Here is a 19,264-nt window from a genome sequence, read left to right on the forward strand (position 1 = left end):
ATATCGCATTAATGCTTACACCTATCGACAGAATCCGGCCCCTAGTCCCGTGGAAGTCTGAACTCTCCTATCCATCAGGGCTCGGTCAGGAAGACCAAATCCACAAGCTACTTAAAGCGGAAGGGTTAGGGCTGGAGCAATAGCACAGCGGATAAGGCATTTGCCTTGTACCCGGCCGACCTGGGTTCGATTCCCAGCATCCCCTATGGTCCCCTGAGCACTGCCAGGAGTAATTCTTGAGTGCAGAGCCAAGAGTAACCCCTGTGTATCGCCAGGTGTGACCCAAAAAGCAAAAAAGAAAAAAAAAACAAGCGGAAGGGTTAGTGCAGAGGGGAGGGGTGGGCTGAGGGAGCTGGAAGCCATTCACCTCTCTGCCAGGGCAATGCCAGGGAGGGCTGGGGGCCCTGGAGCCTGGGCAGAACCTAGATCCACAGGCACAGCAGGAGCTGCCGACCAGAAGCAGCCACTGCAGAGAGGAAGTACTCTGGTTTCGCCCTGCCCCGCCCAGCCTTCTGCCAGGGCCTCCCATTGGCTGGCCCTGGAAGGAAGTGATCCCTCAGCGAGCCTGACAAGCCACAAGCATGCACCAGGCCCAGCTGAGGATGTGAGAGCCCCGAGGACGGTTGTTCGGTGCTCTGTGCTGGTGACCCTTCCCTCTACGATTCGCTCTCCTGCCACTCTCCAGGTTTCTAGATCCCAGCCAAGCACAGGCTGCAGGGCCCCGTGAGTGCTTATTGATTAATCGATTCCTTGCCCTCAACATACATACACGCATACATAAATGCTCGGCCTCTGGGCTCTGGAAAGTGATAGCTCAGGCCTTTGCGAACATCACCAGGATGGAAGGCAGAACATCACCAGGGCCGAGGGCAGCAGGCTCTGGGTCAGGCAGAATTCTCATGGGCAGCAGCTGGTCTGGCACCTCCCAGGATTCACAGGCTGGCCAGAGGAGCCGCTCGCCTCACTGGGAAGAAGGGAGGGTCCCAGACAGCACTGGGGAACAGAAACAAAGAAGTCACACAGGGGAGTCTTGGTAGAAACGGGCCAGGGAAGGGACCAGAAACAGTTTCCAGGTGGTTTCCGAGAAGAGGCTGGAAAACACCCACTTGTCTTGGGGCAGCGGCCCTGTGCTCTGTGGGGGCAGAGCGCTGGGAATTGTGCTACCAAAAATGGGCAGAAAGAATTCAGCCTTGGACCAGACACAAGTATGTTTAGGGTGAGAGGTTCTTGGATATTGTGAATTCCTGCTAACGTGCCAAAAACCTGCACCCCACGTTCATTCTCTCAGCAAACGGGTATGGGAAGCAGGTAGGGAACTGATTCTCGAGCTTCGGAGGGAGATGATTTTGACCGAGGTTTGGGTTGCGCGGTGGCTGTGCCTCTTGCCCTGCCAGGGTGGCTTGGTCGAGGGCTTGAACCTCAACTTCCTCGTCCATGAAATGGGAATACGATGAGCCATGGCAGAGTTGTGAGAATCAGGATGAGATCATGCACAGAGGCGCTTCCAGAAAGTCTGTAACCAGTGGTACAGGAAATGGTAGGAGTTCATTTTATTTTTTAAAAGGGCCACACCCATGATACTGGGGGCCTCACAATGCTTGGGCCAGAGACCAGGTCGGGGGTGGTGTGAGCAGTGCCAATGACCCAACATTTTGAACATGCACTCTACCACTCAAGCTTTCTCCAGGCCCTAAGAACTCATTTTATTAGTATTTCGATTCTTTTGCATTTGGGGGTCACAACTGGGCGTACTTGAGGAACCATGTGGTGTCATGGATCAAACCTGGGGTTCCCGCTTGCAAAGCATGGGCTCCAGGCCTTTGAGCCATCTCCCTGGTCCCATAACTGGTGTTTTGTTTCTGTTTTGTTTTGGGGAGGGGGGGCAGGGCTGGCCTTACTCCAGGCTCCATGCTCAGGAGTCACTTCTGGTGATGCTTAGGGGACCATATGTGGTGAAGTGTAAGACAGGACGTTGACCCCTATCCTGTCTCTTCCTGTCTCCCCCAGGGCATCTATCATTTGTACTTTGCAAACTCCTTTTGCCTTTCTAAGTTCTTGTGTCTTGTGTCAGCATGGAGAGTGGGCCAGAGGTGCCCCAATGATTCTGCTTCTTACAGAGCATCTTGGCCCTGCCCCCGTGAGCAGTGACCTACCTGTGGATTTTGTTCATTCCATAAACATTTGAGTATCCTGTTTGTATTGCGGGCATAGCCAGGATCACAGGACAACCCTGTCTCGGTTCACATTCGGAGAGGAGAGAGGTGAAGAGTGCAGGGCACTGGCCCTGAGCCCTCGGGGTGCATTACAGTCATTACCTCACAGCCTGGGGCTGTTGGGGGAGGGACTGCCTTACCATGCGTCTCCCATTTTACAGATGAGGACACTGAGGCACAAGGAAATGGAAAGCCACTCGCCCTAAGTCTCCAGGCTGTTTGGGACTCTGGATTCAAAGCCAGACAGTGTGACTCCAGAGGCCTCCCCTTAATCATTACTGTGTGTGACCTCTCAAAAAATAAATTATATATGTACGAATGAATTGGAGGGTGCTGAGAAACCAGTGCAGGGGTGATGGGGGAAGGAGCCCTCTGTGTAGGGGGGTCTGCAAAGGAGGCCTCGGGGAGCCCCTGAATGAGACTGAAGGACTATGTCAGGTTGGGGGTAGAGGCCCACACCTGGAGTGCCGCAGCACTGCAGGGAGGAGAACACGGGGGGGGGGGGGGGGGGGGGGGGGGGGGGGAGGCGGGGGCGGGTAGGGGACCCTCTGTGAGTGGGTGCCGGAGTTTTCTCTGGTGAAGAGCAGTCTTTCCCCCAGGGGGATGGACAGGGGTTCTCTTCGGGATCCTTCTCCTTATCCAGGGGGGTTCCGAGGTGAGTTAGCACACCCCCAGGATCCAGGCAGTTGTCTTCAGAGGCAGGAGCCCAGGAATCTGTCTTTCAGGGTCCTCCTGGCTTGAATGTCATGGCGGGGGGGGGGGGGGGGGGGGGCGGGGACCTCTGAGGAAGGCCTGTTCTGAACACCCCTAGGCCCACAGAGGGGGCTCTACAGCAGGGAGGAAGGCCAGCGGAGGAGAGATGTGAGTGGGGAAGGAGCCGCACCACCTGGCAACAGGAGTTAAGGGAGAAACATGGGCCGGGGAAGTGGTCCAGCCACAGAGTATGTGTGAGACCCTGGGTTTGATTCTTCGCACCTTACATAAAGGAATAAATATACAAGAAATGCAGACAAAAAGCATACAGAAGGTGTATTTTCTTTCCTTTTTTCTTTTTCTGTCTGTCCTGTTTGTTTGGGAGCCACATGGAGCATTGCTCAGGGTTTTCTCCTAGCTTTGCGCTCAGGGATCACTTCTGGCAGTGCCTGGAGGAACCTTACGGGGTGCCAGAGAATGAACCTGGCTCTGCCCCGTGCAAGGCAAGGTTGACTCTTACCCTCTGTCCAACTTCTCCAGTCCATTTGCAGGGAGTCGGGATGGGTGGGTTTGGGTCACGCCCAGCAGTTCTCAAGCATTACTTTCAGCTCCGTGCTTGGTGCTCAAAGGTTGTCCCTGGCAGTGCTGGGGGACCACGCCTGCAGTCCAGTCCTTTGAGTCATCTCTCCGGGCCCGGAATTTCTTAGTTTTTTTTTTTCCTTTTTTTTTTTTTTTTTGCAGTGTCAGGGCTCAAATACATGTGCTTGCCCTTTTCTCTTTTTTTCTGTTTTGGGGCCACACCCAGTGGTGCTCAGGGCTTACCCCTGGCTCTGCACTCAGGGATCACTCCTGGCAAACAAAGGGGACCGCTGGGAATGCCGGGAATCAAACTGTGTCGGCTGTGTGAAAGGCAAACACCCTACCCGCTGCACTGTCCCTCTGGCCCTGCCTTTTCTTTTTAACCTTTCTTCCTCTCTCTCTCTCTCTGTTGTTGTTTTTCCTTCCTTATTCTTTCTTTCTCACTCTTTCTTTTCATTTCTGTTATTGTTTGTGTTTTTGTTTTGGGGTCACATGTGGCGGTTTCAGGGCTCATTCCTGGCTGGGCTCAGGGGATGATATAGGAAGCTGGGGGTTGAACCCGAGTTAGCCGGGCTCAAGACAAGCACCTTACCCACTGTACTATCGTGGTGGCCCCTCTCTTTAAAAAAAAAAAAATTATTAGTGAAACACCATGAGGTACAGTTGTAGACTTACACATTTTTGTGCTTGGGTTTCAGTTATACAGTGATCGAGCACCCATCCCTCCACCAGTGCGCATTCTCCACCACCAATGATCCCAGTAGCCCTCCCACCCCCCCAGCCCCCCACACCTCTGTGGCAGGGCATTCCCTTTTGTTCTTGGCCCCTCTCTCTCCTCTCTCTCTCTCTTTTTTTTTTTTTTTTGCTTTTTGGGTCATACCTGGCAATGCACAGGACTTACTCCTGGTTCATGCACTCAGGAATTACTCCTGGCAGTGCTCGGGGGACCATATGGGATGCTGGGGATCGAACCCAGGTCAGCTGCGTGCAAGGCAAACTCCCTACCCACTGTGCTATTGCTCCAGCCTGTGGCCCCTCTTTTTTTTATTAAAAAATTTTTTTAATAGTGAGACATCATGAGGTACAGTTGCAGACTTACACATGTTTGTGCTTGGGTTTCAATTATACAATGATCAAATACCCATCCCTCCACCGGTGCCCATTTCCCACCACCACGGATCCCAGTATCCCTCCCACCCCCTATCCCCTCCCATCCCACCCTGCCTCTGTGGCAGGGCATTCCCATCTGTTCTCTCTCTCCTTTTGGGTGTTGTGGTTTGCAAAAGAAACATTGAGTGGCAATCATGTTTGGTCTATAGTCTACTTGCAACATGCTTTTCCCATCCTGGGAGGATCCTCCCAACACCTTTATTTGGTGTTCCCTTCTTTATCTGAGCTCCCTTTTCCCCTAGTATGTGTGGTTGGCCTCCAAGTCATGGAGTAAAATTCCTGGTACTAATCTCCCGTGGCCCCTCTCTCTTACAGTCTCTTTTCCTCTCTCTCTCTCTCTCTCTCTCTCTCTCTCTCTCTCTCTCTCTCTCTTCCTTTCTTTCTTTCCCTCTTTCCCTCTTTCTTTCTCTCCATCTTTCTTTCTTTCTTTCTTTCTTTCTTTCCCTCTTTCTTTCCTTCTCTTTCTTTCTTTTTTTCTTTCTTGCTTTCTTTCTTGCTTTTTCTTTCTTCCTCTTTCTCTTCTCTCTTTCTCTCCTGAGGTCCCAGAATCCACGCAGGGCGTGACTTCAGCCCAGGTCCTCCGGGTGCTTTCTGCCCTAGTCCCAGGGGCAGGATGGGGAAGCGAGATGCCCGCGCTGGTGCCCATTGGCTGCGCTGGGGAAGTGATCTCCTGGGCACTTCCCTGGGAGCTTCCTTGGAGGCTGCAGAGGGACTCCTGCCGCAGGCACAGGCTGCTAGGACACAGCGCAGAGCAGCCAGGGAGGGGACCCAAGCGCCCAGGGGATCTGAGTGGCACCCAGTGTCCTTCCCCAGGCTCAGGAACTGGCTTGACCACGGTGCTGGCTACTCAAGGCCCAGATCCGAACCTTCAGCCAATCTTGCCTGCAGTACCCACAGAATTAAAACCAGAATCTGTCACTTCCTCTTGTAAAAGTTGTTTTTTTTTAAATTGTGGTAAAATAGCAGGCTTACTATTTTAAGCCTACTCGGATCGGGGCTGAGCATCCTCCACCCAGATCCTCTGAATTCCATTAGGCGGGGGTCACACCAAACAACTGGCCCCCTGGCACCGTGTAATCCCATCAGCGGCCAAGACTCAGAGTCTATAAAAATCAGCTCCCGGAACCGCACGGCCCCATTCGCAGCCGCGCGACATCTTATTATAACATCTTATTATCTCATTCCTACTTTGGACAAACTGGCAGGCTACCGAATGTAACTTGCCCACACGGCAGAGTCTGGCAAACTCCCCGTGATGTACCCAATATGCCAAATACCAGTAACAATGATGGGTCTCATTCTCTTAAAGAGCCTTGAATATAGCACTTTCTTAAAAGTCTCAGGGCTAGGATGAAGGAGACATTACTGGGGCCTGCTCGAGGCAATCGACGAATAACAGGATGGTCGTGATTCGTGATTCGTGGTAAAATAGATATAACACGAGCCCAAGTGGCATTAAGTACAGCATTAAGTACAGCATTAAGTACAGCCACTGGCCTCTTTACTGCTTGCAAAGCCAGGAGTCTGTACCAATTAAAACATTTACTTTATCCTCTCATCCACCAAGGACACCCAGGCCACTTCTGCTTCTTTTTGTTTTTGTTTTATTTTGCTTTGGGGGCTACACCTGGCAGTGCTCAGGGCTTACTCCTGGCTCTGAGCTCAGGGGTCCCTCCTGGCAGGCTTGAAGGGGACTATACAGGGTATCAAGAATCAAACCCAGCTTGGCTCTGGGTAAGGGAAACGCCCTTCCCACTGTACTATCAGTCTGACCCTTATTTTTGTTTTCCACATCCAACGGGACTCGGGGTTTGTTTCTGTCTCTGTACTCAGGAATTACTCCTGGAGGGCTGGGGGGACCATATGGGGTGCCAGGGATTGAACCCTGGTTGATTGCCTGCAAGGGAAGCATCTTGCCCACCATACTATCCCTCCAGCCCTACCGGACCCCACTTCTGCTTCTTGACCGCCAAGCGAGATACTCTTAGAGCACAGGAATATGGCTATCCCATCGAGTCTGCGCTCAGTTCTTTGGGGTATTTCCCCAGGAATGACCATTCAAGGTTAGATGATCTTAGGCCCCTCCTCACAGTGGCTGCACCAGTTCACTTCCCCACTGACTGCGCATGCATTGCAGGGTTTTGCGTCTCACCTGTTTTCTGTCTTCAGTCAAATCCCTTTGCACCCTCCCCATGATGATGACAGTGCTGACCCAAGCCTGTCCCGGCTGGATGACTAACAGAATCCTGGAATCCCGCTTACCTGCCCACTCCCACCTATCTGCCCCGGTGGACTCCCAACTTCCCTTCTCTGCCTGCCAGTAAGTTTCTACCAGGAGACAGAGCTCCTTACAGAGAAGCTACAGGCCTCTGGGGCTGGGCATGATCTGCTCCCCATCCCAACTGACTCATTTCCTACTAGCTCACTCTCCTCCAGGCCCACTGCAGTTTCCTGTTCCCAGCAGCTCACTGCCTCAGGGCCTTTGCCCAGGCTTCTCTGCCTGGCTCCTCTTATCTGAAGCCTTAACTTGCTTCTTTATTCCTCCCAGGTTTTGTTCAGATCTCTAGTCCCCTTGTTAGCTACTTTCTGTCCTGCTCTGTGCCTGAGGCAAAGGACCCCAGTACACCCCAGCTGCTGGGCTTTGCTGGGTCCTATCTAGGAGGCTCTGTTCGGAGAGGAAAGGCAAAGGGAGAGGTTGGAATCTGTCCCTCAAACTCTCCCTGTTCTGGCTTGCCCATGGCCCTTTTTAGACCAAGGCTTCATCTGGGAGGGGTGTCCTGCTCTCTCTGGACTGGCCCTCAACTCCCTGACTCCCGGAAACACCATTCTCTCACATCTTTTTTCCTTCAGTCCTTAGTATTTTCTGCTGTAGGTGATCCCCCGCAAGGCCTCAGCACCCCTGTTTGGAGCCTTGCCTGTTCCTCCAGTCCCTCCAGTAAGACTTGAACCCCAGGGGCTGGAGCAATAGCACAGCGGGTAGGGCGTTTGCCTTGCACGCGGCTGACCTGGTTTCGATTCCCAGCATCCCATATGGTGCCCTGAGCACCACCAGGGGTAATTCCTGAGTGCAGAGCCAGGAGTAACCCCTGTGCTTCGCCGGGTGTGATCCCAAAAAGGAAAAAAAAAAGACTTGAACCCCAGAGGGGCCGGAGACAGCAGGGAGCTTGCCTGACTTGTACGTGGCTGACCGGGGTTCAATCCTCAGCATCCCATATGGTCCCCCAAGCCCACCAGGAATGATCCCTGAGGGCAAAGCCAGGAGTAGGCCCTGAGCACTGCTGGGTGTGTCCCCCCAAAAAAGACTTGAACCCCAGAATCTGAATTCAGCCTCCTGCCAGGACCCAGGTGGAAACATTAGCAGGATCAGACTTGATTGGCAATTCCCACCCAATCTTCGTTCAGGTGAATCGCCTCATCCCATTCTGCCTCTGTTTTTCCACACAGCACAGAGGGTCATCACAGAGGGTTATCTTCCAGCCCTCCTCTCCTTCTCCCCCTCCCCCCACTTTGGGATGGAAGATCTAAGGGTGCCCAGAGATGTGTCTTTGGTTTGCTGCTGTATCTCCAGCGCTTGGCCGCGGACGGCCACAGCAAATATTTGTCGAATGAATGAACGACCAAGCAGGGAAGCTGGGGAGAAGCCGGCTAGCGCGGTCCAAGCCGCAGACGGAAGAGCTGACTCTCGGTTTCTCTGCTCTCCCCGCCCGCGCGGGAACGCCGAGAGCCAGGAGGCGGAAATGAGCGCGCTCCACAGCCCTCCAGCCGGGTGTTTACTTAATTAGAGCCTGGATCCCGAGGCTCGTTGGTGTTTAACTGTCCCCTTAATGACTTCATCTGGCTCCGAGCGGGCGCTGGGGAGCTGGAGAGGCGAGCAGAGGCGGGGCTACCGGGCACCGCCAGGGGCTTGCGCTGCCACGCACGGTGCACCCGGGAGCGGGTGTCTAAACTCTCCGAGGCGCGCAGATTGCCCCCGGCGGGTGCGGGGATGCCGCAGCGGGGCACAGAGGTCACCAAGCCACCTTGGGCTTTCCCTGTGCGCCACAAAGCGCCCACCTCCGGGACCGCGCGCCCGGCGTACCAGGTGCCCATCGCTGGCTCGCCCCTCCACCGTGATGCGAACAGATCCCAGCATTTCCTCGGTTTCTCTCGCTTGCGGAATGTCGGGGCTCCACGGAGGAAAGAGTTTGCGAGGCAGAGGCGAAATGAGCCGCATCCTCAAGCCAGATAGTACCGGATGGCCTGGGGGCAGCTCGCCCTGTGCCAGGAAGTGCCCCGAGCGTGTTCACGGTGCTGATTTCCTCGCGCCAGCCCGTGTGCGTTCCCCTCGCTCGTCCTCGCACTGCGAAGGCAGATGTTCGATCTGCCCGCTTTGACGCAGGCAGAACCGAGGCCGGGCTGGGGGTGGGGTGGTGGGTGAGGCCACAGCGCGGGAGGTGGAGCGGGGTTAAACCCAGTGGGTGCCCAACTGGAGGGGGGATGTCCACAGCCGCAGGGCTCAAGCAGGCCTCCTCTTGGCTTAAGCGCGGGTGGCCAGGAGGACGCAGGGCACCAGGTTAGCCCCGGGGACCGAAGCATCCATAGGAGACTCCCCCGGTCTCTGCATCTGAGCTGCAGAGTGGCGGGCGTGCTCCGGGGGTCCTGAGGGCGGCTCTGGGAGAGGGAGGGAGAGGCAAGGCTAGGGGGGTGAGGAGGCGCGCGGGGGTGGGGGTGGGGGTCCCTCGTGTGTGCCGGCGCTGTCACACCCACACAATTCGGCCTCAAACCTCCTTTATTGACTTTCCTCGTAAAGTGGGGAAGTCGTTTATTATTTCTCCTTGGCGGCGGGGAGGGGCGTGCTGGAGACGTTGGGGGCTGGTGACCACCCCACCCCTTCCCTCGCACCCCTGGGCGCCAGCGGGCTTCGGAACTCGTCCCTCCTCTCTAGGTTGGGGTGTAAGAGGGAAGTTACGGTTCTGCCGCGGGTGTAGCAGAGACAGTAACGAGTTCCCCGGGGGACGCAGCTGACAGTTTGGATCTTTTACCTGGAAGCCCCAGAGAGGGTTGGCGTGGGAGGAGGGAGGTCCCTACGGTGGCCCCAGTCCAAACTTTGCGTGCCTCGGGGACAGCACGAACCCCTGCGTCCAGCGGGGCGCACACGCGGCTCCCCATTGTCCGCGGTAACCGCCAGGCACGGGAACCTTTTTCCTCGAGGGCTGCGCGGGCTGAGGGCGTGGGGCGGGGTTTGGGCGGGGGATGGTGTTGATGCTCCCTCCTCGGAACCCTCGAACCCGCGAGTCCGGGCCTGGGGTCTCAGCCCCCGGCCGCCGCAGAAACCCCGGAGCGGTGCCCAGCGGGCCCGGCCCCGCCCGCCGCGGCCCCACCTGCGAGGGGGCGTGGCCTGGCGGCGCGGGCCAATCAGCGCGCACCTGCGCTCACCTGGACCCGCGCGGGCGGCCGCGAGTCGCGCTGCTCACTCGCGCTCCGAGGGCCCCGCGAGCCTGGCGCGCCGTCGCGGCCGCCGCCACCGCTGTCTCCGGCCATGGGGCTCCCCGCGAACGTGCCTCTCGCGTCCCTCCTCGCCCGCCTCTTCCTCCTGCTGCAGGTACGCCGCCGCCCGCTCGCTCCCGGGGGGTGCCACGCGCCCGGAGAGGGGGTGCAAGCCGGACCCCGCCGTGACCCCGACCCTCCTCTGCCCCTCTCCCCGCAGGCGCAGCAGGTTTGCTGGCCGCCCCGCCGGGCGGCCTTTGCCGAGGCCGAAGTGACCTTGCCGGCGGCAGGCGCGGAGCTGGACCCCCTCCAGGCGCGGGGGCACGGTGAGACCCCACCCCCCCGGGACCGGGGCGCCGGGCCGGGCAGGGAGGAGCGCACGTGGTCTGCGCGTGGGGGGCTGGCGTGGGGGGGGTGCATCCCGGCTGGGCAGGGACCGGGCGGCGATCCTTGGAAGGGGCCCCTCCGCGGAGCTGCCCCGCCGGCCTGGACGTGGGAAGTTCGCCCCCGCGGCGGAATGCGCCGCCCTCCCTCCTCCCCCACTCCCCGCGCAGGTGTGGGGATGCGCCGAGCCCCCCGGCGGCCCCCTCGCCCCTCTCGGGCCCCTTTGTCCACGGGGCTTTGTGTCTCCGACAGACAGACCAGGTCTGTTTCTCTTCTTCGCGCGGCGCTCCCCCGCCGCCCCCCTCCTCCCCCGGCAGCTGGAATGCACTCTTAACCCTGCCCTTCCCGGAGTGCCGCCGTCCCAAAGCCGGGCCGGGCACACCTGGGCTGCGGCCATCACGCACGCGGGACGCCCCCCACACACACCCCCAGGCCGCCTCCCCGCCGCTGCACGCCCCGCGCCTTGGAGCCGGAATGTTAGGGTGCCTGCGGAAGGGGGTGCACCGGGTGGAGGCCAGGCGCATTTCTGGTCTTGGTCTTCCCAAGTATTTGCCCCCTTGAGCACGGTGGTGACTCTTTATGTGCGGAGAATCTTTATGTTCTGAGATCAAGGAGCTCTTAGGGGCCCTTTCCCTCCTTGCAAGGACTTGGGGGGAGATCACCTCAAGCCAGTGTTTGTATTTTATTTGGGGGACACATCCGGCTTGCTCAGGGATCACTCCTGGTTCTCTGCTTGGGAGACCAGATGAGGTACCAGGGCTGAATTCTGGTTGGGAGAGCAGGGGTGCAGGGCCCACCCTACCATCTCTTCTTGGGCCTTACTGGGTTTTCTTAACTGGAGCCCGGTGTGAGGTGTGCGTGCGTGGCTCGGTGGACCTGGCTTTCAGGACAAATGAGGCTTTGCCAGCATTTTCTGATGCTCCAACAGCCCACCCCGCACCAGATATAATTCCCCTGCCTGAGTGTGTCAGCGCCCACCTTGGGGACTGAACACCCCACCTTTGTTTCTCCCAAAGCCTATTGGGGGGGCCTTTGAGTGTGTGGAGGCCTTTCCCCCCCCCCCCCCCCCTTCTTCCTCTTCCTTTCCTAAATACTCTGCAGGTTGACAAAAACAATTAACACCCAGGCTAGGCTGAGCTCCTTAAACTCTTGGCTGCAGGGAGCCGGGGAGAGGCATTAAGAGGCCATGCCTCATAAATTTGAAATTCCTGCACAGGGGTTTATTACTGACTGGCTAACGAACTGAAACTCAGCCAACCTGTAAAAATGTTAACTTGGGCAAGGCCCCAAATTCAATTCCGGCTCCCCGAGGAAGCTTTATTGCTGAGCCAACCCCTGCCAGAGCAAGACCCCTCGCATCTCACTGTCAAGTTCCCCCCATGCACTCTCGGGGCAGCCTCTGACTTATCTTCCCCCTGGGCAGTGGCAGATTAACTGTCACGAAATGGAACTGAGGTGGTTGAGGGGACTCGGGGATCAGGTTTTTTCGTTTTCACGGTCCGGTTGGCAAGTGCTTCCTGGTGACGTCAGGAAGGCATTTCAAGGCTTTCTGAGAGAATTCTGCTCTCTCTCAGATGTGTCTGGTTTACGCTGCTGAAAGGGTGGGTTCATGCCAGCGGCCCACCTGGATTGTCGAGCTGAGGGTGGGCTGAAGTGCCTGGCCAGCCTGCGGCTTCCTGGCCACATGATGGGCAGGAGGGCAGCGCAGAGCAGAATCTCTGAAGGAGGCTTCAGGCTTCTCTTTAAACTGAGTGCAAGGGGGGCCTGTGTGATGGTGGTACAGAGGGGAGGGCGCTGGCCTTGCACAGGTTTGATCACTGACACCCTTTATGGTCCCCTGAGGCCCTGCCAGAAAAGATCCCTGAGCGCAAAGCCAGAATTGAGAATCAGGCTGTGTGGCGCAAAATAAAAAAAAAAACAAAAAAAGTGCAAGTTTCTGGACCCAGGGGCTGGAGCGATAGTACAGAGGGTAGGGTGTTTGCCTTGTATGCGGCAGACCCATGTTCAATCCCCGGCATCCCATATGGTCCCCCGGGCACCGCCAGGAGTAATTCCTAAGTGCACAGCCGGGAGTAACCCCTGAGCATTGCTGGGTGTGACCCAAAAAGCAAAAAAAAAGGTTTCTGGAGCCAGTTGGTTCCAATAAGTTGCCCCACCGCACCCCAAATTCTGGCATTGCTTTCCTTAATCCTCAGCGAGCCCCAACATCTTCCTCCCTCCATCCCAGCTCTCATCTCTCCTCAGCACCCAGCATGGGTCCGGCATGTTGAAAGGGTTATCCTGAGGGTACATGTGCACTCGCAAGTTTGGCCAAGCAGACAACACTTTCCATATTGCAAAAGAGGAGCCGGCCCTGTTGGCCCCCCGGGTTATGAATATCACAGGTGTCTGTGAAGCTGAGCTCAAGGAAATTATCTGATATAATTAATACCTTGTTTGTATGTGCACTTTCCTCTTCAAAGCCCTGCCACAGCTCTGAGCTTGCTTTATCCTCCTGACATTCTCTTGAAGCTGGGAAGGTAAATATTAAAACAACTTGAGCTCTTAATCTCCTAGTTGGGACTTCAGAAACCCTCTAACCCAGCCCTGCTGGGGGTTGGAAAGGTGGAGCAACAGAGGAAGAGCTTAAAAGATTCCCTTCCCTCCACTCAAAGGCCCCAGTACTGCTCTCAGAGTCACAGACCAGACTTTTCCCTCTGGGTATCAGCCCAGCGCCTGGTCCATCACAGCCACCCTGGGAGGTTCTGCCACCTGGCAGGTGATGAAACACAGAGCTGGTTTCATGCAGTCCTCGAAGGAGTGTCCCGTTGGGCCCCCAAGGGCAGTTTCCAACTGCCAGTTCCCTGCCTGGTAGTTTTTACTTCCAGGAAATGGGAGGCGGGGAGAATGAGATGGAAGGTGGGGGACACTGAATCCCCCCGGCCACCAGTAACAGCTTCCTAGCCCCGGAGCAGTTAGCCGCTGGTTCCTTTCCTTTTTCAGAAACGCATCCAGAAGATATGGGTATAGTCCGTGTCCTAATGATGGGCTCAGGGAGATGGAGAGTGAATCATCATTGTGGAGGAGGCCAGGGAAGAGCCTCGCCACTGTTGGGGGACCCCACTTGCCCCTGAGAAGTGGGAGGAGGGGACTTGCACGGGCTTGGTGCGGTGGGGGGCCCAGACCTCCTGAATGCAGGGAGCCTACAGTAAAACCATTCTGGCCCTCCATTAGGGCCCTCGTGGAGGCTCAGTCACCCGGCACTGAGCTGAGATGAAAGCCAGCCCTCATTAGCTTTGGGAGGAAACTTCAAAGTTCAGTGAGGACTCAGGGTGAGGTAACTTCAAGACAGTTTTGCCAATTTTAACTTGTGTAAAAATTACCTGTAATTTTGGAGGCCCTGGGAGCAGGGATGTAGCTCATCCGTAGCTCACTTGCCTTACATGTGTGAGGTCCTGGGGTCCATCCCTGGCACCACAAAAAAAAAAAAAGCCCCCTTTTATCAGTAAACACATATTTGCATTGGCCTCTATCGGGCATTGTTCTAGAACTGCAGCTGAAGTAGTGACCAAAATGAAGTCTTTGCCCTTGGGCAATTTTTGGTCTAATATCAATTTTGGGGGGGGGAGTTGAGGGTCTTGGGCCACACTTAGCTGTGCTTAAAGCTTACTCCTGGCTTTCTCAGGGATCACTCCTAGTAAGGCTTGTGGACTTTATGGGGTGCCAGGGATCAGATCTGGGGGGTCAGGCTTGTGCAAAGCAAGCGCCTCACCTGCTGTACTATTGGTTGGGCCCCTAATCTAAATTTTTATGTCTAGGATTGTCCCGAGAGCAAGTAGTGGTAACTGCCCGTTCCTATCACCCCCAGTGGTGATAAATTGCTGTGAGGCTCCTGGGCAGTCAGGAGTGAAGGCCCCGCCCTCCTCCTGGCCTGCAGTGCCTGATGGAACTGCCGCCGGGCAGTGGCTGTTTGGGAACTGGAGCTTGGAGGTGCCCGCTGCCTTCCTGCCCATGGCAGCCTTGTCCATCCCTGTTGGCAGGCCTCAGCCCTCTGCCCCGACACTCCTCCCTTGGCACGGCACTCTGCTCCTAGGCTCCCTCCTCTCTGGGGAGGAGACTGCTACTTCTCAGTACCAGGGGAGGAGCTAGAGAAGGGTCTCTCCGCCCTAGTTGGCGATGGGCAGCGATGGGCGTCCATCCACACACCCACACACATCCATCCACACACCCGCGACAGGAAGGGCAGGTGGAGACAGGATGAGGTCACAGCGCCCTGGGCTTCACATGCTGAAGCTCCACATGCCCGCAGATGTCCCTTCCCTAGGCAGCCCCAGAAACCCTCTCTCCCACCTGGGGGTAGATGGAGGCATCTGGAAGGAGCCCCCTGAGGAAGAACATCTCTCAGCTGCTGCCAAAGCCGTGCTGTGAGGTTCCTACTCCTCTGAGTGTAGCCGTCAGGGGATCTGTGTGTGTGTGTGTTGTGTGGGTGTGGGTGTAGCCATCAAGGGATCTGTGTGTGTGTGTCTGTTTGTTTGGGTGTAGCCATCAAGGGATCTGTTTGTGTTGTGTGTGTCTGTGTGTGTGGCTGTAGCTACTGAGGAATCTCTGTGTGTCTGGGTATAGCTGTCGAGGAATCTTTGTGTGTGTGGGGGGGGGGGGGTGAGTGTGTGTGTGTATCCATTGCAGGGTATTACCCACCCTCCTGTCGATAGGCGTTTTGAGTTTCCGTTTGTTGGCTGCTGTGAACGTGGTTGTCTCCGCCCTGATCTATGAGGTGCGTGGCTGGGAGTATGTTTGCCGGTTGCTGTGGATTACTCTGGACTGTGGCGGGTACCGAGAAGCTACCTTCTCTGTGTTGAAGTTTAGCGGAATCTTCTGGATTCTCCCCTGGCCCTGTACTGAGACTCTTGGGTGAGTGGAGAAATATTTTCCTCTGTCTTCAGGCCAGTCAGTGCTGGTTACTCTGCCCCACCGCTGGGGACCCTGGGTTTTGAAGGTGGGGACTTTTTCCTGGAAGGAGATTTTGGTCCTGGTTGGTATCGGAGGCCGCTGCCACCACCTGTGCAGCCACGGTGCCAGAGGCGCGTGCTCCTCAGCGTCTCAGTGCCGAGCCTGAGAGCAAGGCCACACCGTGTGCAGCTCAGGCAGCAAGCTCCGACCTCTGGTACACTGTATTCAGGGTTGGGTACTGTCCTAGGGACCGGGAATACATCGGTGACAAAACCCAGGCTCAGGGAAGGAGCCACTTTGCAGCTGGTGGAGGGGCCAGACAGATAAGTTGTTTTCATTATTATTATTTTTTTTAACCACACCTGATGGTACACAGGGCTTACTCCTGGTTCTGGAATCATTCTTGGCAGGACTCGAAGGACCAGTGGTCCTGAGAATCGGTCCCAGGTCCACTGCAGGTCAGTGTACAGTCCCTGGACAAATCAGTGTTTGTTTTTTCCGTAGCTGCTTATTATAGTGGGATCACACCAGGAGATTCTGGGGGTTGGGGAAGTGCTCTCCTGCATGGGGTTGAGCCCAGGGTCTTACACCTGTGCTCTCCCACTTAAGCCCCAGCCCCCATATACCTCTCAGTCCCCCCTTCCTGGGTTGCCGCAAGCCCTGGCGGGTGTTGTCAGCCTATGCTGAATTTTCACCCTCTTCCGTTTAGTTAGCTGGCTTTGCCAGTGCAGGCGCAGGACTGGCACGGATGGACGTTCAAACCACACAGCCCAGTGCCATTTACTGAGGGCTTGCTGGGTGAACATGACCATGAGCACCCAGAAGCCCGTGGTTAGTTGTCCGGGTGGCTGGGTGGGACGCCGAGGCGGTTGATCCGCTGACAGAAGCCTTAGGGTTTGTGGGTGTTCGGTGAGTGAGTCCGAGGGCTGGAAAGGGTTAACTTCTGCCCCCAGAGCCTGACCCCGGATTCCTGTTCCCTCCACAGACCTCTGCTAATCACTGGGAGTTGGCGTGGGGGCAGGGGCCCGGGAGCTTACATGCAGGACCCCCCAGGCCTCTAGGATGCAGGCGAGGGAGGGCTCAGATCCCAGGCCTGATAGCGTCTCCCTGAAGAATCTGCTTTTGCCCGCCCTGCCCTCTGCTCCCACCTTGCTCTGAGCTTCTGGGGGCCCTGGCCATGCCTGAGTCAGGCTGACAGGAGCCCTGCCAGGCCTATAGTGCCCGTAATCCCGAACAGGACCCACAGGGGCTGCTGTGTGCTTGGGGGACCCCAAATACCTCCTGCTGGGCCAGGACGCCCCCCCGCCCCCCCCCGTGACCTCCTGAGCTGACCCCCCCCCCCGTGACCTCTTGAGCTGGGTGGAACTCAGGTGTTGGTGGGCACTGGCCCCTGGAGAGCTTCTCTGAGTATCCCGAGTGAGAGCTATTCTCTCCCAGGACTGACCCCCCCCCGCAAGGGTTAAGGTTGGGGGTGGTCTTTGGCCTCTATCGCATAACCCCCTCCAGCTGCCCCCACCCCCAGGCCCGCTGCAGGCTGACTGGGAGTAGGCGGGGCGCCCCACCCTGAATTATGCTCGAGTGCAGTGCTATTTCTCCCCCCAATTTAGTGATGGTAGATTTATCCTTGGCCGTGCTCTAGGGCTGCTTGGGGACCATGCAGGGCCTCCCGCACACGTCTGGCCCATTCTCAGTTCCTCAGGCTCACCCTGCCTGGGCGGTGAGAATGGTCCTGCCACAGGCTTCTCATGTCCCCCGCCATGTGTCGCGGTGCAAATGGCCCTGGTCCCTGCCCTTAGGCCTCCAGGTCCCAGTGTCCTGCCATGCTGAGTGTTTCCTCAGTCCTGGAGCCGAGACAGGGTGGGCTGCCGCCTGGTCAGTGGGGGGCTGGCCCCCATCCTGGGTGATTGCCGAGGCTGGCTGCCTTCTCCGACGAGCCCCGTCTTGTTGTAGCTTCAGGCAGGGAGAAAAGAGGCTCTTGCGGGCTTTCCACACACAAGCCAGGACAAGACCCCAGCCCGCACCCCGCCTTCTCCCCGTGGAGTCAGCCACGGCCAGCGCTTCCCACCAGGGCTTCAGGACCTGCTGTGTTCTTGTCTTTTGTGGGCTCTCTGCTTCCAGAATTCTGCATTCCCGGCTGGGATGCCATGATCAGTGCATTGGAGCTTGTATACGACCTTGGCCTCCGGGCTGGTCCTGTGCAAACCTGGCCGATGATCCCAATGGTTGAGGGAGCTTCGGATTTGTTACCCCCCACCCCCCACCCCCCACCCCCCACACACTATGGCTCTTAGGCTATGTTATTTCTACCTGGAGAGGAGCTATGTCGTTTGTGTAGGGTTAAGTGTGTTGGCTGGAGATTTACTGCTACGTGAAAGCAGTGAATTCTCATTTAAAAATCAGTAAATTCTCATTTAATGTCTCAGCAACGTGGCTTAGAATGAAACCGACCTGACCAGAGGCATATATAACAGAGTTAAGTGTCTTATATATTTCTGGTCACAAAAGCATCACCAAACGGGGAATAAAGGGACTGGAGCAATAGTGCGGGGGGTAAGGCACTTGCCTTGCATGTGGCCTACCTGGGTTCGATCCCTGGCAACCCATAGGGTCCCTGAGTCCTGCCAGGAGTGATCCCTGAGTGCAGAGCCGGGAGTAAGCCCTGAGTATTGCTGGGTGTGGCTGAGGAAACAAAATATACAAAAAACAAAAACAGAACACCTTGGAATAAAGCCCCCCTCCCTTCTATTCGGGGGTGGGTGCTTGTATTCATCGCTTTGTGTCTTTTCCAACCTGCTGGCTCCAGCCACACACAGGACACTCCTCCATCACGGGTGTGTCACCCCTATGCCCACACATCTGGAGGCATGCCCCAAGCCTACTGCACACCTCCGGGATGTGGGGGTGAAGGGAGGGAGACCCAGGACATGGGGAGGATGTATGAACACTCTGGACAGTGTTCCTGGCTGGGAACTGATGCCCCCATCTCATCCTGTCCCTCTTCAGTGGTTCATAGTATTCTCATTTCACAGGGGAGGAGCCTGAATTTAAACCCTTACCCAAGCCACAGCATAACCCCAAACTCATTCCAAACCGTCTTGCTCCAGTTAGGGCTGGAGAAGTAATGCAGCGGGTAGGGCGCTTGCCTTGCGCGTGGCCAAAACGGACGATCCTTGGTGCCTCTATGGTCTCCCGGACCTCTCCAGGAGTGATCTCTGAGCACAGCTGGGTGTGGCCCAGAAACAAAGCAAAAGGAGCATTTGAGTCACCAAACATAAGCAAATTGAAAAAAATTCAGGGCTGGGGGTGGGAGTGGTTTGGAGGGGCCCCTCGGACAGTGGTGGAGGGGAGCGGGAGGGTGTAGTGTTGAAAGGTTGTACACGTGAAACCCCGTCATTAATACTACCGTAAATCACGGTGCCGCACGTTGAAACATAGCCCAAAAAGTTCCAGGGCTGGGAATGCGGCTCCGCGGTAAAGCACATGCCTCGTGCATGAAGCCTGTGTTTAATCCCTGATATCAGAAACGTTTCTTTCAAGTCATAACTCAAGTTTACTAGCTGTAACACTATTTCCCTGGGGTGAACCTGAGAATGTGGCATTCAGTCAAAGCAGAAGTGCATTCACAGAGTTTTCTTCTGATTTCAAAACCTAGTTAATGAGTATTTTGCTGAAAAGTGTTTTTTCCATTCTTAAAGAGGACACGTTTCTGAGCTTTTTCCCCCAAAAGGGATTTTGCATTTCTTTTTTAAACCAAATACTGCTACAGTAAACATCATTGTACAGCGCGGTTGCATTGATGTAAAGGATACGTTCTTGAGAAACCTCAAAAT

The 19,264-nt window shown here is 56.3% G+C and overlaps 1 protein-coding gene across 1 annotated transcript in view; it reads left to right on the plus strand.

The window, feature by feature from the left end:
* The first annotated feature begins 8,812 nt into the window (after positions 1-8,812).
* Positions 8,813-19,264, plus strand: part of CDH3 (cadherin 3) — a 35,448-nt gene continuing 24,996 nt past the window's right edge. The window contains 3 exon segments of the mRNA XM_056136133.1: positions 8,813-8,882; positions 9,965-10,236; positions 10,342-10,447. Coding sequence (XP_055992108.1) covers positions 8,813-8,882; positions 9,965-10,236; positions 10,342-10,447 — 448 coding nt within the window.

The sequence above is a fragment of the Sorex fumeus genome, unplaced genomic scaffold (assembly GCF_029834395.1).
Source record: "Sorex fumeus unplaced genomic scaffold, SorFum_2.1 ptg000122l, whole genome shotgun sequence".
Lineage (NCBI taxonomy): Eukaryota > Metazoa > Chordata > Mammalia > Eulipotyphla > Soricidae > Sorex > Sorex fumeus.